The sequence below is a fragment of the Tupaia chinensis genome, unplaced genomic scaffold (genome assembly GCF_000334495.1).
Source record: "Tupaia chinensis unplaced genomic scaffold, TupChi_1.0 Scaffold000129_1, whole genome shotgun sequence".
Taxonomy (NCBI): domain Eukaryota; kingdom Metazoa; phylum Chordata; class Mammalia; order Scandentia; family Tupaiidae; genus Tupaia; species Tupaia belangeri.
In genome coordinates, this window is record NW_006159598.1 from 738,650 (window position 1) to 763,984 (window position 25,335).

The 25,335-nt window shown below is 52.2% G+C and overlaps 1 protein-coding gene across 3 annotated transcripts; it reads right to left on the reverse strand.

The window, feature by feature from the left end:
- Nucleotides 1–2,453: 2,453 nt before the first annotated feature.
- On the reverse strand, nucleotides 2,454–13,677 carry KLK13 (kallikrein related peptidase 13). 3 transcript variants are annotated; one of them, XM_027770370.1, is made up of 5 exons: nucleotides 13,626–13,677; nucleotides 7,871–8,060; nucleotides 7,324–7,592; nucleotides 5,180–5,316; nucleotides 2,454–2,642 (listed from the first exon to the last, which is right to left on the reverse strand). In XM_027770370.1, the coding sequence occupies exons 1-5, from the start codon at nucleotides 13,675–13,677 to the stop codon at nucleotides 2,454–2,456; spliced, it is 837 nt and encodes a 278-aa protein (XP_027626171.1). The 3 variants fall into 3 exon arrangements, with proteins under 3 accessions (XP_027626171.1, XP_027626172.1, XP_006144733.1); XM_027770371.1 differs by having other exon boundaries at nucleotides 7,543–7,588; nucleotides 7,867–8,060; XM_006144671.1 differs by having other exon boundaries at nucleotides 7,324–7,588; nucleotides 7,867–8,060.
- Nucleotides 13,678–25,335: the final 11,658 nt, after the last annotated feature.

Below are 25,335 nucleotides of genomic sequence, written 5' to 3' on the forward strand. Positions count from 1 at the left end.
TCTCAAAAAAAAACCCCAAAAAACAAGTATTATGTACATAAAAGAAAATCCATCCATTTTAAGTATTGATGAATTTTGGGGGTTGCATGCCATCATGGCAACACCTCCGTCACGGAAACACAGGGCAGCCCCCGCCACCCCGGCCTCACCCTTGCCCCTGTGCAAGACGCGCTCCCCCTCCAGGCACAGCCAGGCACGCCTCTGCCCGGAGCTGCGTGTGAGCGCGTGGCCGCCTTGACTGGCACAGTGCATTTCGGATCCACTCGTGCTGGTGCTGGGTCTCGTGGTGGCTCATCCCCCTCTCTCCCTGAGCTGTCCTCGTCCTCATCCTCATCCTCATCCTCACCGTGGGCGCACACGCACATGCACCTAGGGTGAGTTTAAGCTACCGGGTCTGGGACTCGAACTACAGTCGACCACAATGTAGCCATTACGCTAACTGCTGGTCCCATCTATTTTCAGTCTTTCTAACACGTACCAAGGTAGCTGGTAGCACTAGACCTTTAAGGCTCAACTCATGGGGGCCAGCAGGTGGCAGGGTGCTTAAGGCACTGGATTCCCACATGGCCGACCATGGTTTTAATCTTGGACCTGGAGGCCTGAAAATCATGCTGGGTGCTTGTGCATACCTCAAAATCCTAAGAGGAGAATGGAGGAGAAGGGACCACAGCATGACTGTCCCCCCAGGGGGTGATTTCTTGCTTCTGTCTCTCTGGGAGCACATGTGCCCTATGGCAAAAATCTCTCTTCCCCCCTGTAAAAGAAAAGATTCAATTCATGATACTGTGTGCATCTTACTTATTGCCTTTTTTCTTTCTTAATTATTTATTTAATTTTATTTGTCATCATTATTATTTCTTAATTTGCTACATGTGCTCACCAGAGACGGAGAGAGAAAGCGGGAAAGTGAGCCACCAGGCCTGGGACTCAAACCGCAGCTGGCCCTGTGGGTCCAGTGCCTGCACTACTGCCACCTGCTGCCCCGTCTTTCTGCTGGAATGTGTGGGCTCCCCAGCGACAGATGGCGAGGGAGCAAGCATCCCCCGATGGGGCGTGGCACCCCGCTCCCTTCTGCATTCTCCTCCAGGGATTGTGGGTGCAGGCGGTACATGCAGCTTTCCTGACCATCTACCACGCGCTCCCTCCCCACCCCCACATTCCCTGTCCTTTGTCCCTGCTTGGCTTTCTGTCACAGCGTCTGTCACCACCCACAGCCCGTTTCTGCACTCTGCTAGGCTGTCTACCCCAGAAGACAGGGGCCAGCGCGACAGGGGCAGAAGCCTGTCTGTTCCACTCAGTGCTTATCTCCCGCACCTGCTACGGACAGTCGCTGAGTGAGCAACGTGTTTGCCAACACCCAGGGGCGCCTCTGTATACGGGCAGCCTTGAGAAAAAGAAATGAACGTAACGGACACACCCTGCTGATCCGAGGGATTGCTCTTACATCCCAAGGTGCTATTTCCTGGGCAGATATCCACATCAGCGATGGCAGACGCTGGGCTACGAGAGAAACAGCCTATTCTATGGATGAGAAAGCAGAGGCCTTGTTTTATGGCTTGTCCAAAGCAGGGACTTACACACAGCAGTGGGTGAGAGCACTTAATCACTACATTTTGGGGTCGTAGGCAAAGATTTGGCAACAAACATGAAGCGGGGGTATTTGTGGAGGAGAGACAAGCCAGAATACTTGGGTGGTATGAGCCAGGCATGGCGGCCCCTTGGCACTCTGAGCCCCATCACTCGGAGACCAGAGCACCATTGCTTATGCGGGCATGGGGTTGGGAGCAGGTATCAACAGAGGCAGGGGACTGGCAGAGTGGGCCTGAGGTTGGGTCCGGCCATCTGGTAGACCTGGAACCACGTGAGAACACTCCAGTCTGGGGCTCTCATGGTGGGTTGGGTCTGGCCATCTGGTAGACCTGGGACCATGTGAGAGCGCTCCACTCTGGGGCTCTCACAGTGGCTGATGGATCGCTCAGAGGTACACAAAGTGTGGTCAGAGCAAAAGATTCTAGACATGAGAATTTTGACATACCATGAGTCTAGAACCTCCTTCAGTGCAAAACACAGGATCTAGAACATGGTGATGAATAAATATTTGAAGGGCTACCGAGGCTGTCCAGGAGGGTTCATTCACAGGACACAGATGTGAGGTGGTGCGGACAGGATACCCAGGTGCCATCTGGGTTTTGGGGGCCTGAGGATACAGGTGGGAGACTGGGCGTTGACTGGGTTGCAACATCAGGTTATGGGATTTTAAGGGGTGCAACATCTGGGGGACCACAGAGCCAGCAGCGCCTGAATGCTCGTCACGTGTTGAATGTCCAGTGGGACCGAGCGTGTCTGAGAGCTTGGCTGGCTCAGCAGGAGCAGGCTGGGAATAGGGTGGCCTAGTCCGAGTAAGCCGAGTGAGGGCGTGCTGGGAGGGAGGTGTGGGTGACCAGGTCCCACTGTCACTGTGGGTCTCTCGTCCATTTCTGCTCCTCGGTTTTGTGCTTTCGTATCGTCTCGTGGATCCATGGAACGTACTGGGACACTCGAGTGTAGACGCCAGGCCGGTCAGGCTGCCCGCACGGGAAGTCTCCCCAGGAGATTATGCCATGGAGTGTTCCGTTACAGACCAGGGGGCCCCCAGAATCACCCTGTGGGGGGGCGGAGAGAGAGGTGAGGGCCTCACGAGGGACAGAGGTGGGGTGCACATCGTGGACTCATTAGCATACTCTTCCTCACAAGCCAAGACTCAATCGCGGTCGCTTCCTTTATTTTACAGGGGTTGTGGGTTTTTCCTATATTTTGTTGTTTTCCCATGGAGTAGCCATTGTCCCTTATCTTTCTGATCTTTCTTCATTTGGAGAACTACCTATTCCTACTCTCAATCCATGCGCTGGTCCCCTTCCCATTTCCCACAGCTAGCCATGTGACCCAGACATGACCCATCACGGCTCTGCCCAGAGCGACGGGTCGGAACACAGGACTTAGGCCGGCCTAGAGAGACTCATGCTGAAGACACCCGACTACTGCTGGGGGGAGGCACTTCGAGCAGAGGAGGGAAGCCCCACGCTGGGGCCATCTTGCCCTGGCATGGGAAGTGCCTAGCTGAGAATGAAGCCAAAATGAGAGAGCGAGGGACTGAGAGGGAGAGGGAGACAGGATTCCAAAACATGAGGTGCACACCTGGATGCGTCTGTGCCTGCAGCCAGCCACCTCGGAGTGTTAGTTATAAAAGCCAGTGTTTTGCTTATGCTGGTTTGAGTTGGGTTTCTGTCACTTGCAACTGAAGGAACCCCAACCTTTATGCATCTCAGCACAGGCGTCCAAAGCTGGGGGGCTTCCATGAGTTACATTTGTCATTCTTAGTTTCTCCTTCGTGTCTTGACCCGCTACGCTAGAGGACACCTCAGCTTACAGGGAGGCTGGAAGCAAACCCTTCCCCCCAGCACCCACCTGCCTCCTTGCTGGATGGGAACGCCCTGGTCTGGGGCCACTCCCGACCCTGGCCTGACCCTGGCCTCACCTCGCAGGAGTCCTTGCCACCCTCCTTGGTGCCGGCACACAGCATGTTGCGCGTGATCTTCCCGGGGTACACCTGGCGACACTCCTCATCCGAGCGCAGCTGGATGTTGGCACACTGCAGGGTTTGGGGGTAACTTACTGGGGAGGAGGAAAGAGAGAAGGTCTAAGGGCATCTGTGCTGTGCAGGGGGTGGTGAGGGTGGGAGCTAGAAGGCACGGGACAGACATGGAGTGAGGACTGGAGACAGGAGCACCGGGGCGGCACGGAGGGATGTGGAGGGCTGGGAGGGGAAAGGAGAGTTGCTGGGAGAAAGATATGGAAATAAATAAGACCGGGAGGAGTTGGGGCCAGCAAGTGGCTTGGGGGTTAAGGGGCTGGACTCCAATATGGCCGACCGTGCTTCAAATCCCGAACCTGGCTGCTTGAAAATCATGCTGGGCACATGTGTGTGCATGCCCTAAATCTCAGGAGGAGAATGGGCGGAACGGACTGAGGTGTGGCCATGCCCTCTGGGGGCGACTTTCACTGTCCCTCTCACTGTCACTCTCTGTTCCTCCCTGGTGAGTGCACACGCTCTATGGCAAAACCTACAAAAAAAAAAGCAAACAAAAAAAGACTGGGAAGGGCTAGCGATGGGTAAGGAGACACAAAGCGCTCCTGTTTATCAACTTTATATTCATTATATACAAAAGGGCTTCAAAAAGTTTGTGGAGAACAGAATTACGAGTTTATTTTGTTTCAAAACTTGTGAAATCTATGCAGGTTTTTTCCAGAATTTGCAGTTTCCATGAATTTTTGAAGACCCTTTGTAGAATATATATAAAGGCTATATTCACTTACATTATATTTAGTATATTAATGTATTTTGTAAGTTATAAAACATAAAAAAATTATATTTTTATAATTTACAGACCACATATACTATGTAAATACATGTTTAAATAAAGATATTTGTACAATATATAAAATATTATGTAATGTATAAGATAGAAAATATTTGTAATTAATTTATAGGATATATATTTATAGTACATATATAATTTGTAAAATTTATACTCTATAATATGCATTTAATTTATAGAATTAATGCAAGTATAATACATGAAATATATTTATAGCTATGTTACATATAATATGTAACATATGTAATACACAGCGGGGCTCCCTGACCCTGGGCCATGACTGTGGCCTGTTAGGACCTGGGCCGCACAGTCGGAGGTGAGCAGCAGGTTAGGAGCGAAGCTTCCTCTGTATTTACAGCCGCTCCCCCTCAGCGAGGGACTGAGAGGGAGAGGGAGACAGGATTCCAAAACATGAGGTGCACACCTGGATGCGTCTGTGCCTGCAGCCAGCCACCTCGGAGTGTTAGTTATAAAAGCCAGTGTTTTGCTTATGCTGGTTTGAGTTGGGTTTCTGTCACTTGCAACTGAAGGAACCCCAACCTTTATGCATCTCAGCACAGGCGTCCAAAGCTGGGGGGCTTCCATGAGTTACATTTGTCATTCTTAGTTTCTCCTTCGTGTCTTGACCCGCTACGCTAGAGGACACCTCAGCTTACAGGGAGGCTGGAAGCAAACCCTTCCCCCCAGCACCCACCTGCCTCCTTGCTGGATGGGAACGCCCTGGTCTGGGGCCACTCCCGACCCTGGCCTGACCCTGGCCTCACCTCGCAGGAGTCCTTGCCACCCTCCTTGGTGCCGGCACACAGCATGTTGCGCGTGATCTTCCCGGGGTACACCTGGCGACACTCCTCATCCGAGCGCAGCTGGATGTTGGCACACTGCAGGGTTTGGGGGTAACTTACTGGGGAGGAGGAAAGAGAGAAGGTCTAAGGGCATCTGTGCTGTGCAGGGGGTGGTGAGGGTGGGAGCTAGAAGGCACGGGACAGACATGGAGTGAGGACTGGAGACAGGAGCACCGGGGCGGCACGGAGGGATGTGGAGGGCTGGGAGGGGAAAGGAGAGTTGCTGGGAGAAAGATATGGAAATAAATAAGACCGGGAGGAGTTGGGGCCAGCAAGTGGCTTGGGGGGTAAGGGGCTGGACTCCAATATGGCCGACCGTGCTTCAAATCCCGAACCTGGCTGCTTGAAAATCATGCTGGGCACATGTGTGTGCATGCCCTAAATCTCAGGAGGAGAATGGGCGGAACGGACTGAGGTGTGGCCATGCCCTCTGGGGGCGACTTTCACTGTCCCTCTCACTGTCACTCTCTGTTCCTCCCTGGTGAGTGCACACGCTCTATGGCAAAACCTACAAAAAAAAAAAGCAAACAAAAAAAGACTGGGAAGGGCTAGCGATGGGTAAGGAGACACAAAGCGCTCCTGTTTATCAACTTTATATTCATTATATACAAAAGGGCTTCAAAAAGTTTGTGGAGAACAGAATTACGAGTTTATTTTGTTTCAAAACTTGTGAAATCTATGCAGGTTTTTTCCAGAATTTGCAGTTTCCATGAATTTTTGAAGACCCTTTGTAGAATATATATAAAGGCTATATTCACTTACATTATATTTAGTATATTAATGTATTTTGTAAGTTATAAAACATAAAAAAATTATATTTTTATAATTTACAGACCACATATACTATGTAAATACATGTTTAAATAAAGATATTTGTACAATATATAAAATATTATGTAATGTATAAGATAGAAAATATTTGTAATTAATTTATAGGATATATATTTATAGTACATATATAATTTGTAAAATTTATACTCTATAATATGCATTTAATTTATAGAATTAATGCAAGTATAATACATGAAATATATTTATAGCTATGTTACATATAATATGTAACATATGTAATACACAGCGGGGCTCCCTGACCCTGGGCCATGACTGTGGCCTGTTAGGACCTGGGCCGCACAGTCGGAGGTGAGCAGCAGGTTAGGAGCGAAGCTTCCTCTGTATTTACAGCCGCTCCCCATCGCGTGCATTAGTGCCCGAGCTCCTCCTTCTGTCAGGTGGGCAGTGGCACTGGGATTTCACAGGAGCCCCAGATGGGACCGCCTTTGCAGGAAAGCAAGCTCAGTGCTCCCGCTGATTCTGCGACACGGCGAGTCGCATCATCACTTCATTGTACATGACAATGCAACGATGACAGAAACGAGGTGCCCGAGAAACGTAATGCACCCCAATCATCCTGAATCACGCCCTCCCTAGCCTGGGGAAACTGTCTTTCAGGGAATCAGTCCCTGGTGCTAGAGAGACTGGGGACTGCTGGTCTACAGCATAGATTAGATGGTACGTATTTATACACACACACACACACACACACACACACACACCTGTATATAAGGAACATTATGCATTTATACACACACACACACATCCCTGTGTATAAGGAGCATGATGCATTTATACACACACACACACACACACATCCCTGTGTATAAGGAGCATTATGCATTTATACACACACACACACACACACACACACATCCCTGTATATAAGGAACATCATGCATTTATACACACACACACACACACACACACACATATCCCTGACATATAGAAGGAACACTATGCATTTATATACACACACACACATCCCCGAGACATATAATGTATGTTATGTATTTATACACACACACATCCCTGATATATGTAAGTACATTATGCATTTATACACACACACACACACACACACACATCCCTGAGACGTATAATGTATGTTATGTATTTATACACACACACACACACATCCCTGACATATGTAATGTACAACCTTCCCTCCCATGTTTGCCTAGGTCTCCCTGGCCACTCCTGTGAGGCCTCAGGTCACCTGCGTGGGTGCATACCCTGGGGGCTGGTGGTGGTGCCCCAGCCAGACACCCGACAGCAGGTGCCAGGGGGGAAGCAGTCCTCGTGGGAAAGGGGCAGGACACGGACGTAGCCTGTGAGCTGGACCGGGGACTGCAGCTCCAGAAGCATGATGTCGTGGTCATGGTTCATGTGGGTGGGGCTGATCCGGTACTGAGGGTGGGGGAGAGAGCGGGCTACCTCCCTCACCTGCTCGCCGGTCTCCACACGCCCCAGTGCGTGCTTGCCCAGGTAAACTCTGTACTCACTGCGGGCACAGAAAGGGGATGGTTAGGGGAGAGGAAGGCTCCTCTCCACCCGCACCAGCCCCAGCTTCTTCCTCGCCCCACCCTCCTCGTCTACAAACACATCTCTTTCCCCATCCTCAAATTCAGTCCCACCCAAGGCACGTCCTCTGACTATCCCCACACCCAACTCCTGGATCTCCACCGCAGCCTTCCTTCTTGCCCCACGCCCATGCCCAACCTGGAGCCCACCCCACCACCCCAGGCCCGCATTCACCTATGCTCCCTGGTCCCCACATACTCTTTCAGACAGTGTGCTGCCGTGAGGACCCACTTGGGGTGGACCAGGACTCCCCCACAGAGTAGCCGCCCTTGCACTAGCAGGGCCGCCTGCCAGGGCTGGGAGTGGGGCAGGCAGGTGTAGCCACCTGGTAGGAAACCATTGGCTCCGTCAGTGCCGTTGAGAATCTTGGGGTGCTCCCGCGAGATGCCTGATGAAGAGGAGAAACGGTTAGAGAACCCAGGATGAGGAGGAGGCCGGAGTCGTTTGTGTCTCCTGGGCTTGGGGAAAGGGTCCGGATATTGCCCTGGGTGACCAGGGAGTAACGATTCACTTGTAGGCCTCTGGGAGTTGCCGGTTCTTATCCTGCAGAGATGAGTCAGGGCAAAGAGCTGAAGGTCTTTTCCACGGATGAGCAAACCCTCCATTGGGGATTTAGAAAAGAGGGTGCAGGGACCAGTAGATGGCATAGTGGTTTCATCACTGGACTCCCGTGCAGTTGCCGACGGTTTGAGTCCTGGACCCAGCGGCTTAAAACTCACACCAGGCGCATGTGCATGCATGCTCAAAATCCCAAGAAGAGAATGGGGGAGAAGGGATTGCGGTGTGGCCATTCTCTCATGAGTGCATGCACCCTATAGCAAAAACCTCTCTCAAAAAAAAAGGAAAAAAGGAAAAAGTTCGTAGATTGAGGATGTTTCCAGAGGGAAAGCAGAGGCCGGAGCTTTTTCCCACAATGCTTTCTCTATCATTCTACCATGGAGGTGGATTTCTGGAAGAGGAAGTGAAACGGACGGGGATATCTCCCTGGGTCATCTCTGACCATCCATCCTTACGACACACGTGCGTTCACTGAGCACCCGTGTGGCTTGAAGTACCACCACAGGCTGCCACTACAGGTCACATCTCCAGGCCAGAACTCTTCCCTTAAGCTCAAGACTCGAGCACTGTCAACCCGAATGTCCCAGTGCATCTTCAGTTTTGTAGCCCCAACTTGATCTCTCTCAACCAAGACCGCTCCTTCCAGTCTCGCTCACCTCAGGGCTCAGCCCCAAACCTAGGAGTCATCTTTCCTTCACTCACAACCAAGTGCTGTTGGGTTCACCTCCTAAACACTCAGTCCTCTCCGGCTCCTCTGCCACCACCTTGCCCCAAGGCCGCCTTCTTGCCCAATGACTACAATAACACACACACACACACACACACATTTAAGATTTTTGTTATAGGGTGTGTGCGCTCACCAGAGAGAGAGACAGAGAGAGGGAAATGGAGAAGTCACCTCCCAGGGGAGATGGCCATGCTGCAGTTCTTTCTCTTCCATTCTCCTCTTGGGATTCTGGGAACGCACACACGCATGCCCAGCGTGATTCTCGAGCTGCTAGGTTGAGTCCAGGACTGAAATCGTGGAAGGCAGCGTCTCAGCCACCACATCACTGGCTGGCCCCTACATAACATCTTAAATGCCTCTACTTTTGCGTCTCCAGTTTTCTCAAAGGAGCCCAAGGAATCTCTGAACAAAGAAATTCTGGCCATGTCATTCCCAGGTTGGCTTCCCTTGAAATAAGCCTGAGAGCTTCCTGTAGGGCTCTGCGTAATCCGGCTAGCTCCTGCCCCTCTCGCTTGACTCCTCGTCCCAGCCGCATGGACCCATTCTCCAACACAGCAGTCCTTCCCACTTGCTGTCTCCTCCCTCTGGACGGTGCTTTCTCTAGACTCACACTGTCCGGTATGGTACCCACTAAGCACGGGAGGCTGTTCGCATTTATTAGAACATTTAATGAAGAAAGGCCACTCCTCAGTCACGCCAGCCATGTCTCAACGCTCAGCAGCTCCCGGTGGCCATGGCCCGGCTCAGGTGTCTCTTCAGAGAGGGGTTCCCTGGCTATCGGGCGCCCCTTTCCTCAGTCACCCTTATTATACATTCCCAGCTGACTTCCATCACACAGCGACCACCACTGCTTCCCTTTATATTTGCCGACATTTACGGTTTTTTAAATCTTTGCACTTAAAAAATGTTTTGCTAGAGGGTATGTGCATCTCCAGAATGAACTAGAGAGAGAGAGAAAGCACTTCTCCCTGGGGCATGGGCATGCCACGGTCCCTTCTCTTCCATGTCTCCATCCTGTCCTGGGTTTTTTTTGGAGTAGTTTTTCGCTATAGGGTGTGTGCGCTCGCCAGACAGACAGAGAGAGACATAGAGACAGAAAGCGAGGAATCACCCCCCAGGGGGGATGGCCACGCCGCAATCCCTTCTCCTCCATTCTCCTCTTGGGATCTTGGGCACGCACGCACACGCGCCCAGCATGAGTTTTAACCCACTGGGTCCGGGACGCAAACCGCGGTCGACCACGTGGGAGTCCAGTGACATAGCCATTACGCTAACTGCTGGTTCCCATCCTGTCCTGGTTGTGAGCATGTATGCACATGCGCCCAGCATGTGTTTCAAGCTGCCAGGGCTGGGATTCGAACCACGGCTGGCCATGTGGGATCTGGCTTCCTTAACCACTGGCCCATGGAGCAGCCCTAATCTCCCCACCATGACTGTAGGAACCTAATTGCCCACAGGAACCTCAACTACCTTACTCGGTAGTTCCTCATACCCAACACCCAGCACAGTGACGGGCACACAGTAGGTTGGTAAATAATCCTATGTGATCACGCACTGCACTGGCACGGGAGACGCCGACAGCCCACCCCTGACCACGCCGGACCACGCGATCTCATCACCTGACAGCCTCCATGTCCCAAGCTGTCGAGGAGGAAAAGGACCAGTTCACCTCCACGGCAGTTACAGGGCTCAGTCGGATCCTGCACTTCAGGCGTGCAGCCCGGCTGCTGGCACACGGCATGGCTAATAGCTCCTGTTATAATAACTACCGGTTATTAGCCACAACGAGGAGGCCCTTCTCCCCTGGGCCAGCTTCCCCACATACACACCCCCAAAGTTAGGAACAAGAGCCGTTGGTAGCACGAGCTCTTTCTAGGTGACACTGACACAGAGTTACGGCATAGTAACACTAAGTTGCAGGGCCAGCAGGGTGCTATGGTGGTTAGGGCACTGGATTCCCACATGGCCGACAGCAGCTCAAGGCCCAGACCTGGTGGTTTGCTTTCTCACTTCCTCTCTCTCTGCTAAGTATGTGCCCTACAGTGAGTTTTAAAATAACAATAAACATAAATAATTCTGTCAAAAGATAATTATTCATTTTTACTTTTGTTTATTATTATTAGTAGTATATTTTAATTTTATCAGAGAGAAAGAAAGAGAGGGGAAGTGAGAAAGCAAGCCACTAGGTCTGGGACTTGACTCACTGCCAGCCATATGGGAGTCGAGCATCCCAACCACCACGCCACCTAAATAATTAAAAAAAAATAAAAAAGACCCACAGTAAATTGCGCATGTGGAAATTGAGTCATCTTATGATTTTCTTTTTTTAATATCGATTTTTTTCCTTTTTTTGGAGAAGTTTTTGCTATAGGGCACGTGTGCTCGCCAGAAAGACAGAAAGAGACAGAGAGACAGAAAGTGAGAAATCCCCCCCCCCCCGGGGGGGAGGTGGCCACACCACAATCCCTTCTCTTCCATTCTCCTCTCAGGATCTTGGGCATGCACGCACATGTGCCCGGTGTGAGTTTAAGCCACCGGGTCCGGAACTTGAACCACAGTCGGCTATATGGGAGTTCAGCAACATAGCCATTATGCCAACTGCTGGTCCCAATGTTTTTTTTTTCTTCCTATTGGGCATGTGTGCTCGCCAGAGAGAGATAAAAGAGAGAGAGAGAGGTGAGAAATCATCCCCTGGGGGAGGGGCCACATTGCAATCCCTTTTCCTCCATTCTCTAGGGATTTCAGGCATGCATGTGCACACGCCTGGCCTGTTTTTCAAGCCCTCCAGGTCCAGGGCTCCAACCATGCAGCTGGCCATGTGGAATCCAGCCACCTTAACCTCCATGCCACCTGCTGGCCCCCGCCTAATTCTCTTTCTCTCTCTCTCTTTTTTCTTTTTGCTATAGAGCGCGTGCGCTCGCCATTACGCTAACTGCGGCTCCCCCGCCTAATTCTCTTTTAATCCTGATGTGGTGGAGGATAAAATCTCACAGTGATGTCCACGAACTTTTAAAGACTTGCCCTCTCCGATCTTCACTGAGCTCACCTTTGCACACCTGGAAGCAGCAGAAGCCTTCAGCAGGCAGCCTAACCTTTACTAAGCTGTCCTATGTGCTGTTTCGGGGCGTTCAGGGCGAGAACTGGCCACGGTAGGAGGCCCAGCCCCATGAACACGTTGTTTTGTGGTTGTGCATGATTTGCTTTTCCTTACCTTCTACTTGTGGTAAAGGAAGCTATTTCCCCCTCAGAACTGTAAAATAAAGTTTACTTTTTAATGTGCTTTTTGACTCAGAAACAGAAAAAAAAAAAGAGCTCATTTTAAAGCCATTAGCTCGATGTTGTCAGGTGGCATGGTGGTTAGGGTGCTGGACTCCCACATGGTCTACCCTGGTTCGAGTCCCGGACCCGGCAACTTGCTTTCTCACCTTTTCTTTCTCTTTCTGGTCAAATTAAAAATAAAAAAAAAAAATTAAAAAGGTGGTTTGCAGGGCCTCAAGCCTGAGGAAATGGCAGACAGACAGACAGCCCTGATTAGAGTCCTGACTGACCTGGGCAGTGCAGGTGTTTTGTGGGCAGGATGCTCTGAGTTTGAGTTTCTGGCAGTGAGACGGAAGTGGTTACAGTGCTGGGCAGGTGTTGGGGAGGCCCTATGGTGGGGCGTGTGTGCTCCTATCCTGGCCCAGGGCACGCGAGTCCTGGGAGCGTTGCCAAAGGAGAGAAACCACCCCACCTCAGGCCAAGGATGGTGCCAGGTGCCAGGCACCTGGGAGCCCTCCTTCAAGTCTTGGCTCAAAGACCCAGTCCCTAGGGGATTCTTGCAGGCCAGGAACTGCCCTGACATCTCCAGGCTCTGGCTCAACTCCTTGAAGACTTCACCCCCCATCAGGGTTCTAAGTGGTTATTAACTAATTATTTGGGCAATTGAACAACGCCTGCCTCTGCCCCTGCCAGGCTCGGGGCCGAGAGCACTACCTGTCGGCTCCTACAGCACACAGCACGGAGCCTGGGGCCCCAGGGCCAGGTGAATGCGGTGACTGAAGGAAAGACCAGGATGAATGAATGGGACAGGGGACAGCAGCGTCAGTGGGAGGAGAGGACTCTTCAGGGGTCCACTTTGGTTGGGGTCATGTAGAATTGGGGTCAGCCCAGGGCTTAAAGGAAGAGCACATTAGAAGGTTCTGGAAGGGACTGAGGATGAAGAGAGTTACTACCAATAAACAAACGAAGAACTTTCCAGTCTCTTCTCTGCCGTGCACCGAGTGCAAGGACCCTTCGTGGGAAGTACTGGAGAGACCCCATTTCACAGGTGAAAACGACAGGGGCACAATGCACCTGTTTCTTGTGTGCCCCCCCCACCTTTCTCCTTCTGAAACCTCAGATCAGGACGGTTTGGTGGGAGGGCATTTGAGGAGCTGCGGGTCAGTGCAGAGCTGGGACATCCAGGGAGGGGTTTGGGGCCAGAGGGAAAGGAGCTGGGGTCAGAGGGCTGGCCTCAGCCGGGAAACCAGGTCACACAGGGACAAGCAGGAAGCCCTCAGGGCTGTCCCCGAAGAACCCGGCTATGAGTGGGCGAGGGGGCGGGGCTCGCGGCTCCCACGCCCCCTCCCGGCCGACCCCTCCCACCATTGTCGGAGTGGACACCGCGCCCCCGCCCCCACGCATTCTTACCTTTTGACAAGGCCACCGTCAGGGAGGCCACCACAGCAGCCAGGGTCCACATGGTGGCTCTGGGTTGGGGGTGCAGGGCAGACAGGGCCTGAGAAGTCAGAGGGGCGCTGAGAGGGCTGGTCTGAACCGGAGTCTGAAATCTCTCGCTCCCGCGTTTCCAGCCTTGCATCTCGCCCTCAGCTCGCTCACTCTGCACGCCCTGACCCTGGACGGCCCCCTCCTCAGTTCCACCCTCGGTGGGGTGCAGTAACAAGGCGGGCGGGGGTTGCACACACACACCCTGGGCCCCGGCTTGCTGCCCCTCCCCCAAGGAGGCTCCCCCCTGCCTCTGCTGTCCAGCGAGCTGGGCCCTGGCTGCAGGCCCACGTCTGGCGCCCCTCCTCCGGAGCCTGCCAACCACTCTTTCTGACCCCTTTCTCGAGGCTGTCCCCACGCTTGGGCTCAACCTTAGTTTCTTTTCTGTGCGTCCCATCTCTCCCCACCTCTGCAGGTTCCCACCCCCCTCTCTGAACCTCTAGCTTCTCTCTCCAGCTCCCAGCGCTGAAACTTCAGCCCCGACCCATGGCTTTTAACCCCTGAACTCCCTCCCCCAGCTCACTCAGCATTTCCTGGTCGCTGGCCTCCCCCTCTCCACCCCCAGTGGCTCAGCAGGCTGTCGCCAGGCACCCCCCAGCCTGGGCTTGGCCCTCTGCTTGGGGCGGAGCTTCCAGGACGTGCTGGGACCCAGGTCTGGCCCCGCCTAAGGCGAGTGGAACCCACTGTGAACCTTCAGGCTGCGCGACTCAAAAAGGGGGGTGAGAAACCCCGTGTCCTCCCCACCCGACCGTAACTTTAACCCATTTGCGTTTCCAGTTTGTACCCTCTCCTCCAAGCCCGTGTCTGTAGTGAAACACCCGCTCCCAGATGGCCATCTGCCGCCCTTTCCGCACTCCACCTCCAACCTTAGGCTCCGGGCCCGGCCTGGGTCCCTGCTCTAACCCGAGCCCAAGCTTGTCTCTCAGCGGGAAACCCGGCACATCCAGCTTCCAGTTCCCAGCCTTGCCTTTTCTTCTGAAAGCCGCAGGGATTAGCAAACGTTTTCCATCTTGCCCACCCCCCAGTGCCCCCTCCCCGACCACCAGGCAGGAGGGCTCAGCGCCCAGGCCAGTGGAAAACCAGCTGCCCTTGGGCTTCGCAGGTAGACCAGGCTCGGCCTGGGGAAGCACTATTTTGCATTAGTGGCCTTTCAGGAGCAGGCCAGATGGGGTGAGGGAGTCCATGAGCCTGTGTAGGTGGGAAGGGAGACAGAGAAATGGAAGGCCCTGGGGTCCAGGTTGTGGCTGAGGGGAGAGGAAGGAGGGAGGGGTGGTGTTTGGGGGATGAGTGGGCGTCTCCTGGACCAGCGCCTGGGTGGGGCCAGGAGTTAATCCCAGGGGGTGGAGGGGGCAGGATTAGGGATTAAAAAGAACAGAGGTGGGGCCAGAATGTGAAAGAAAGCTGGGATGGGACTGGACTAAGTTTGGGAAGAGCCAGAGAGTGGTGGTGTCACAATGAGGATGTGGAGAGGTGAATGGGGTGAGGGCCCACGTCCAAACCAAACCGGGGGAGTTACAGTGGGATGTAGCCATCAAATCTAGTGTTAAGGTAACTCTTTTTTTTTTTTTGAGAGGTTTTTGCTATAGGGCGCGTGCGCTCGCCAGAAAGACAGAGAGACAGAGAGACAGGAAGCGAGAAATCACCCCCCAGGGGGGATGGCCATGCTGCAATCCCTTCTCCTCCTTTCTCCTCTTGGGATCTTGGGCACGCACCCACACGTGCCTGGCGTGAGTTTAAGCCACCAGGTCCAAGACTCAAACCGTGGTCGACTAACGTGGGAGTCCAGCGACATAGCCATTACGCTAACTACTGGTCCCAAGATAACGTTTTTTAAAAGAACTATTATTATTTAAAAGTTTTTGATTTGTGGGGCTGGCAGGCGGTGTGGCGGTTAAGGGCACTGAACCCCTACATGGCCGGCCGCAGTTCAAGTCTCGAACCTGGGGGCTTGCTTTCTCTCTTTCCTTCTCTTTCTCTTCCTCTTTGTCTGGTAAAATTAAAATAAGTAAATAAGTAAATAAATAAAGCTAAATAAAATAATTCTTTAAACAATTTAAAAAATGTATTTGTTATCATTATTCTTCAGTTTTGACCAGAGAGAGAGAAAGAAAGGGAAGGAGAGAGAGAAAGCAAGCTGCCAGGTCCAGGATTTGAACTGCTTTCAGCCATATGGAAATCCAGCACCTCAACCATCATGCCACCTGCTGGTCCCTAAATAACTTGTTTTTAAAGTGTATTTCTCCAGGGCCAGCCAGGTGGCATGGTGGTTAAGGTGGCTGAATCTCACGTGATTTGAATCTTGGACCCCATAGCTTGCAAAAACGTTCCATACGTGTGTGTGCCCAAAATTCCAAGAGGAGAATGAAGGGAAGGGACTGTGGCAGCCCCGGGAAAAAAAAATCTTTCCCTCTCCTTATCTCTCTCCAATGAGCGCACTTGGCCTACACAAATTGTTTTAAAGAATTATTTCACTGAACTTTATTTATTTACTTAATTTATTTAAATTTGACCAGAGAGGGACAGAGTGAATGACAGAGAGATAGAGAGATAGACAGAAAGTGAGAAAGCAAGCTACCAGGTCCGGGACTCAAACCACGGTCAGCCATGTGGGATTCCAGCGCCCTTAACCACCACACCTCCTGCTGGCTTCCCCATACAAATTTTTTTTAAATTCTGAAATTCTTTTCTTTTCTTTTTATTTATTTATTTATTTTTTTTTTTTGAGAGGGATTTTTGCTATAGGGTATGTGTGCTTGCTGGAGAGACAGAGACACAGAGAGACAGAAAGTGAGAAGTCACCTCTGGGGGGGGGGATGGCCACGTCACAACCTCTTCTCCTCCAGTGTCCTTTTGGGATTTGGGACATGCACGCACACGCGTCTGGTGTGAGTTTTAAGCCACCTGTCTCAGGCTCAAACTGCGGTCAGTTACGTGGGACTCCAGAAACATAACCATTATACCATCTGCTGGTCCCCAAATCCTTAAATTCTTCTAAAAACAAGTGTATTTCTCTTGGGAGAGAGAGAGAAGCAGCTACTCTCACGGGGGTCTGGGAGCCACCACCCAGCCCCAGTCTCTGCCAGCGCAGGATCACGGCCACGCGCTTGCCCAGCCCACGCAGGAAGGTCTCTAGCAGCGAGCCCAGAACCTCCCACGTGGGTCAGCCTCACAGAGCGTTGTGCTTGATGGCCACACCGACACCTGCCTCCAGCTTGTGTGTGTGTGTGTGTGTGTGCTATAGGACAGGAGCACTTGCCAGGAAGACAGAGAGAGGACGGGTGAGAAAGCACCCCTCAGGAAGGATGGCTGTGCCAGTCTCTTCTCTACTCGCTCGGGATTCTAGGCACACACACACGCACACACACACTCACACGCACACGCACACGCCTGGCATGAGTCTCAAGTTGCCAGATCCCATACTCGAGCCACGCGGTTGGCCATGTGGGATGCAGCTACCTTAACCCCCATGGCACTGCCGGCCCCATGGCTCCAACTCTGAAAAATAGAAACATCTAACCAGGCTCTTTGGCATATATAAAGCGAACGTAAGTCAAAGATGTTGACTCGCTCAGAAACGGCAGCGCCAGCAGGCTATGGGGAAGCACCCTCCTCTGGGAGCGATAAGGAATGCGGAAATGAGTTTATGGGTAGATGCAGAACGGGCTATTCCACATCGGGTGCTTAATTGGACTTCCACGGACAGTACTCACTTGCACAGTTCTGGATAGAAGTGATCTGCATGGCTGTCAGCTGCCTACGCGCTCCTAAGTCATGAACCCGTTCAAAGGTAGTGCCCAGTGCAGACCCCATAAAATCAGCTCACCTTCTAGATGTTGCCGTCGAGGACACCCGCCAGGGCCATGCCAGCCTCTTGCTAGGAAGAAAAGCAGGGCTTACCATGGGACCTGAGTAGAGTCTGTGCTTAGGTTTCTGGGTCTGATGGGAATGCAGTGAGTGGGGAGGAGAATGGGAACTGGATGAGGACGAGGAGAGGGTTGGGGGTGGAACTGAAGTCGGCTTGGGGACAGCATTGGGCTCAGAAAGCAGGGTTCTGTGGGTAAGGTTGTACCTGGGATCCCACTGGGTTGGGCTGAAGATGGGCCCAAGGCTCAGGCTTTGAACAGGGGAGTGCCATGACAGGTGAGCTGCGGGTGTGGGTCCGCAGAAGTGATGAACCCCAGACAGGAGGGGGAGCGCTTGTTGTGCGGTGGGCTTTGCTGGGGTGGGCTGCGTCATAGCTGGGCTCCCCGCAGAGTGACAGAAGGGCTGCTGTCCTCCCAGCCTGGACTCCCCCCAGAGTGGGCGCTAAGTTCACCCTTTCCGAGTGCGGCTGGGTTCAGGTGGGGTGGCAGGAGGGAGGAGCCCAGGTGAAGCGAGGTGACCGGCCTGTGTGGGAAGTCGGGGTACCTGTGCCCTCTTGTGATCTGGAGCCATGCTTCGAGAGGAAGCTTTCTCACACGGAAGGGCTCCTGGGGTGGGGGTGGCTGCTTTGGCGTTTGCCGAGGGGTGAGTGCCGGGTCAATGCTGCTGTGAGGAGTTCTGATTGGCTGGGACTGGGTTTGGCTGACTGAGTGGTGTGAGGTCATGCCGCCAGGTTGGGTGCCTTCCACCCCCTCACTTGATTGACAAGGCAATGAGGAGCCCATGCCCGAAAGTCACACACGAGTCACATTGGAGTCACATTGCAGCCGGGTGTACCGGCTCAGAGACCAAGGCCTTCCCCTGCAGGGGGCAGGGTTGGAGAGAGAGCAAAGGACTAGAAAGAGCAGCTCAGAGCTCGGACTGTGGGTCCACGTGACGTGGCCACTTGGCCTCAGTGTCTTCGTTTATGTTTGTTTTATTGTTTTGTTTTGTTTCGTTTTGTTTTTGAGAAGTTTTTGGTATAGGGCGCATGCACTTGACAGAAAGACAGAGAGACAGAAAGACAGAAAGCGAGAAATCACCCCCCAGGGGGGATGGTCACGCCGCAATCCCTTCTCCTCCATTCTCCTCTCGGGATCTTGGGCACGCACGCACACACGCCCGGCGTGAGTTTAAGCCACCAGGTCCGGGACTCAAACCGCGGATGACTGCAAGGGAGTCCAGCGACATAGCCATTACGCCACCTGCTGGTCCCATCAGTGTCGTTGTTTGTAGAATGGCACTCAAGGAGCACCTGCCTCATAGGGAAGGGTTAAGCCTCTGAAGGAGGTGAGGACAAGGCCTGGCACTGGCACGGAACGAGGGCCACAGACGTGCTCGTTAAATAAGAAAAACTGGGGATGGAGGCAGCCCCAGGTTCCTGGAGGCCCCACCCTGGCTTGGCTTCAGAATGGGATTCTTTGTCAAGCGGGAACTGGAAGTTCTGGTTGGAAGTGCTGGCTGGGACCAGAAAGTAGGCCCCACACCCAGGCCCGGAGGAGGGGCCGGTGCCAACACGAAGGACGAAGGATGGGGAGACGGGGAGACTGGGGGGTTAAGACTCAGAGATACAGAGAGGTGGGAGAGGACAGAGGGAAGGCAGAGCGAGAGACAAAGACACAGAGTCGGGAGGTGGGAGGGCCGGACCCCGAGGGAGAGGCGCTCCTGGAGCGGAGGTTCTGCCCTGGAGCCGGCTGGCTGTGGTTCAGGTCATCGGGCCTCGTCCTCTGCCTCCTGTCCCACGTCTACACTCGGCCGTGGCCTCGCTCCGCCACCTCTCCTCCAGGACAGTGCCCGGCGGCGAGCAGTCCCCTCCTGCTGTCGTCCGTCCCTTTCTCCCTGGTCAGTGGTGCGGCTGCCGCGGTACAGGACCCCCGCCTTTCATGGAAGGATAAAAACGGAACAAGCCCCGCTCTCCACCCTCGGCTCTCCTTCAGCCCTGGCCCGTGTCTGTCCCCGGGACGGCGGTCCTTCCCCAGACGCCGGCCACACGTGACGGCCATTCCTCCCTCCCGCTCTCCGTGGAGCCGCTCCACCGCCGTCCCTGATGCGGCACTGGTGACCCGTGTCGCGGAATCCAGAGGCCATCTTACTTGAGTTTAACAAGTGGGTCGCCCCCTGTCCCCTCAGAGACCTGGGACGCCCTGCTCTCCTGGTTCTTGTAACTCACTGGCTGGTCCGCGTCCGTGTCTGGCGCTGGTTCTCATCCCCCACTGTGTACACGGGGAGCATCGGGGTTGGGCTTGGTCTGCTCGTCCGTCTACACCCCGTCTACACCCCGTCTACACCGCTCCCTCGTGATCTCATCTGGTCTCGTGGCTTTCAATACCATCTCTCTGCGGACGACTCCCAAATGCATGTCTCTGGCCAGGCCTCGCTCTTGAACTAATGACGTAACGTCCAGCTGCCTCCTCGACAGCTCCACGTTCAACACCAAGCGCTGTTCACCCCGTCACAAACCCGACACGCTCCTCTCACGGCGTGGCCTTCACACGATGTCCTGCCACCCTCTGGTTCCTCAACCAGCTCGCTGAGGAATCGGCCTTGAATTCCTTCTCTCACACCGTCCATTTTCTTAGCAAACCCTGTCAGTTCTCTTTACAATAGTTCCCGAGTCAGGCCATCTCTCCCCGTCCTTGCCACCCCGCCCCTCCCAGCCACCATCATCTGTCCCGTGTATTAATGCAAGTTTCCTACCAGAGAGACTTTTCTTTTGTCAGAGGGTATGTATGACTGCCAGAGAGAGACAGACAGGAGAGAAGAGGGAGGGAGGGAGAGGGAGAGCACCCCCCTACAGGGCATGGTCACGCTGCAATCCTTTGCCCTCCACTTACCCATCTCATCCAAGCTTGGGGCACGCATGTGCATGCACACAATGTGTGTTTTGCAAGCTGCTGAGGCCAGGATTTGAACTGTGTAGTTGGCCATGTGGGACTTAGCTGCCTTAATCACGAAGCTAGGTGGAGTGACCTTTTGAAACGTAAATCATAGCAGGTCACTCCTCTCAAAACCCTGCAGGGGCTCCCGCTCTGCTGCCTGGAAGCCTGTCTCTTTCCTGGCACACAAGGGCCTGGACCTCTGGCCGCGATGTGCTCTGGGGTCACCTTGTCTCCTCTGCTCCTCGCTCAGGGCGTTTGTCCCTGCTGTGCTCACTACCCGGAGCCCTGTCCCCCAGAGGTCCACGCGGCTCCTTCCACTCTTACCATTTCCTCTATGAATATTTCCTTATTATTTTTTTAAAAAAATATTTATTTATTTAATTCCATTTGTTTTTATTATAATTTTCTAATTTGACCAGAGACAGAGAGAAAGAGAAAGCGAGAAAGCAAGCCACCAGGTCTAGGACTCGAACCGTGTCGACCATGTGGGGATCCAGTGCCTTTATCCTCCATGCCACCTGCCGGCCCCTTGTTATTATTTTTAAATAGACATTTTTGCCATATGATGTGAGTGCTTGCCAGAGGGAGACGGAGGTAGTAAGAGAAAACAAGAACTCACCCCCCGGGAGGACGGCCATGCCGCAATTACTCCTCCATTCTTCTCCTGGGATCTTGGCATGCACGCGCATGCACCCAGCGTAATTTTCAAGCTACCAGGTCTGGGATTCGACCCCAGGTCAGCTATGTGGAAGTCCAGTGATGTAGCCACTATGCCACCTACTGGCACACAGGAAGACTTTTTGAACCACTATAGTCAGGGGTCCCCAAGACAGGCTCAGTGATTCAAGAGAAGGGCTCATGGGACTCCGGAAAAACTGTCAGACTCACGACTGTGTCCAGATCGAAGAGGCGGACAGAGACGCGGGTGCTCTTGAAGAAACCTGCATCACGGAATGGGCTTGCAGTGGAGCAGACGCAGGGAGGCAGGGGGAGAGAAGAGTGGGTTTTTTTTCTTCTTTGAAAAATTATTTTATTAAACTTTATTTATTTATTTATTTATTTATTTATTTATTTATTTATTTATTTATTTATTTATTTATTTATTTATTTATTTATTTATTTATTTATTTATTTATTTATTTATTTATTTATTTATTTATTTATTTATTTATTTATTTATTTATTTATTTATTTATTTATTTATCTAAATTTGATCAGAGAGGGACAGAATGAGAGAGAGAGAGTGAGAAACCACGCAGCCAGGTCTGGGACTCGAACTGTGCTTGGCCATGCCCCAGCCACCACGCCCCCTGCTGGCCCTGAGGAATGAGGAGGATCGCGTAAGTTGCTCTGGGGCAAGTACCCTTAGCTACAAAAGTCGATGACCAGGGTGACGCCAGCCCAAGGCCGACTGTCCACGGCAGTCGCTGGGCCGGTAACTGCACTGGTGTACCTTTGGTCAAGTTTGCAGTGGCCTCTGGGAAGGTCGTGGTTTTTGCAGTTTTTCTTTTGCCATAGGGTGCATGTGCTTACCAGAGAGAGAGACAGAGAGACAGAAAGCGAGAAATCACCACCCAGGGGAGGATGGCCACACCGCAATCCCTTCTGCTTCATTCCCCTCTCTGGATTTTGGGCACGCATGCACACGTGCCCAGAGTGAGTTTAATCCACCGGGTCCGGGACTTGGACTGCGGTGGGACACCTGGGAGTCCAGCGACACAGCTGTGATGCCATCTGCTGTTTACTACAGTCTTTTTTTTTGGAGAGGTTTTTGCTATAGGGCGTGTGCTTGCCAGACAGACAGAGAGAGACAGAAAGACAGAAAGCGAGAAATCACCCCCCAGGGGTATAGCCACACCGCAATCCCTTCTGCTCCATTCTCCTCTCGGGATCTTAGGCATGCACACACACACGTGCGTTTTAAGCCACCGGGTCCGGGACGTGAACAGTGGTTGACTACATGGGAGCCCAGCGACATAGCCATTACGCTAACTGCTGGTCCCACAGTCTTTTTTCTTTCTTTTTCTTTCTTTCTTTCTATTTTTTTTTTTTTTAGATTTTTGCCATTGGGCACATGTGCTCCCAGAGAGAGAGAGACAGAGAAAGAGGGAAAGTGAGAAATCTCCCCTCAGGGGGATGGCCACACCTTAGTCCCTTCTCTCAAGATTTGGGTATGCTCGCACATGTGCCCAATGTGTTTTTCCAGCTGCAAAGTCTGGGACTTAAACCACATGGTCGGCCACGTGGAATCTGTTCCCCTTAACTACCAGGCCATGGCCGGCCAGTAATAGGCCTCCAGTTCAGTGTCTCGCTTCTGCGTGAATATCCCAGAGAAGTCTTCTAAAGGGGCATAAGCAGCCATTGCGTTGTTGCTTGGTTGGTGGAGAAAAACAAGGTGCCTCCCACTGGGGCCTGGCTCATTCAGCCTGGTGGCTACAGGGCTGCATGGGTGCGGCAGTGTTGCAGACCTGCACCCACATGGGGAGGATCCGGGTTCGTGTTCCAGGGCCTTCCTGTAAGTGCAGGGCATGCACCAGATTCACGCTGGCAAAGGCTGGGGGTGGGTCGTGGTGTGAAGACCCTGTTGGGGGTCCTTCCCTCTCCCTGAAGAAGATATAAATAAATAAGCTTAAAAACATGGTGAGGGGCCAGCAGGTGGTGTGGTGGTTGGGGTGCTAGCCTCCTACATGGCCAATTGTGGTTCAAGTCTTGGGCCAGGTGGCTCGCTTTCTCGCTTTCTCGCTTTCTCGCTTTCTCTCTCTCTCTGGTGAAGTCACATGTCCTACAGCTAATTAAATAATAATAATAAACAAAATAAATAATTAAGAAAAAAACCAGTGGTTGTCTAGTATGGAGTGGTGCTTCTCCATCTTTAACACGCATTGAGTCTCCTAAGAATCTCGTTACACTGTGGATTCTGATTCAGCTGCTCTGAAGTGGGATCCACATGACTCAGCACTTTTTTTTTTTTTTTCTTTTTGGAGAGGTTTTTGCTATAGGGCGCGTGCGCTAGACAGACAGAGAGAGACAGAGAGACAGAAAGCGAGAAATCACCCCCCAGGGGGGATGGTCACGCCGCAATCCCTTCTCCTCCATTCTCCTCTCGGGATCTTGGGCACGCACGCACACGCGCCCGGTGTGAGTTTTAAGCCACTGGGTCCAGGACCCGAACCGTGGTCGACTACGTGGGAGTCCAGCGACATAGCCATTACGCTAACTGCTGGTTCCCAACTCAGCACTTTTAATAAGCTGGGGGGATTCTGATTCTCAGGGCCGTTCCTTGAACCACCCCAGGAGAAGCGAGGTTGACTGATGTTGACATTTTGGGGATGATGGAAATCTATGTGGGTGTTATCCATACGGAAGCTCCTAGCTACACATAATTATTTATTACCTGAAAAACTGTGAGTATGAATAAGGAATGGAATTTCAAAATGAATCTAATTTTAGTTCATTTTTCTCAAAATTTGAATGAGCACACGGCTAGTGGCTCCCGTATCGCTAGCACGTGTCTGGAAGCCTGGCAGTTAACGAAGCAGATAAGCAAACAGCACCATCAACGGTCGGCTAGCGCGCACGCAGTGAGATCGACCGCTCGGACGACACCACACCCAACTCCTCTGCGCTCCTTCCCTTCACGCCTGTTTCACTGAATAGAAATGCTGTTGATTTGTGTTTGCTGATTGTACACCACTAAGAAAGAAAAGGAAAAAGCCCCTATGGAATTCTGACAGGATGCCGAGACACGCTGCTGTTCATTGTAAGATGCCTCCCAATTTCAGAGGGATTAAAAGTGTGAGGGGCCAGCAGGTGGCATGGTGGTTAAGGGCACTGGACTCCCCATATGACTGACCACAGTTCAAGTCCCAGATCTGGCAGCTTGGTTTCTTGCATTCTCTCTCTCTCACTCTGTCCCTCTCTGATCAAATTAAAATAGTTAAATAAAGTAATTCTTTTTTTTTTGGAGAGGTTTTTGCTATAGGGCACGTGCGCTCGCCAGACAGGCAGAGAGAGACAGAGAGAGAGAAAGCGAGAAATCACCCCCCAGAGGGAATGGTCACACCGCAATCCCTTCTCCTCCATTCTCCTCTCAGGATTTTAGGCGCCTGGTGTAAGTTAAGGCCACCGGGTCCGGGACTCGAACCGCGGTCAACTACGTGGGAGTCCAGCAACATTGCCATTACGCCAACCGCTGGTCCCAATAAAGTAATTCTTTTAAAAAAAAATGTGAAAAGAAGGCACATCTTAGAACCAATAAAATACAGTAGTCAGGGACCAGCAGGCGGTGTGGTAGTTAAGGGCTCTGGACACTCCCACATGGCTGTCCATGGTTTGAGTCCCAGACCTGGTGGCTTGCTTTCTCACTTTCCCTCTCTCTCTCTGTGTATCTCTCTCTGATCAAGTTGAAATAAATGAGTGAATAAATAAATAATTTAAAAATATATAGTAGTCAACCACCACAGCTAGGACTATGAGTTGGAAATCAGAGTAAAGTAATTTTCTAAAGAATTATTTTATTTAACTTTATTAATTATTATTACTATTTTCCAGTTTGACCAGGCAGAGAGAGCGAGGGAAAGTGAGAAAGCAAGCCACCAGGTCCAGGACTTGAACCACAGTCAGCCAGGTGGGAGTGTCCAGCACCTTTCGCCATCACATCACCTGCCAGCCCCGCAGATTAAAGTAATTTTCCATCTGAACTACTTGCACTTAGCTTTACAGAAGGATGAGGCTGAGACTTACAGCATAGATGGTATTATATCACAGAGCGCTTGAAGCTACCTAGGACTGTTTCTTTCGTCTTTCTCCCATACGGCTTAGATGGCTGCCACGCATAAGAGCCGCAGTGTGCGTGG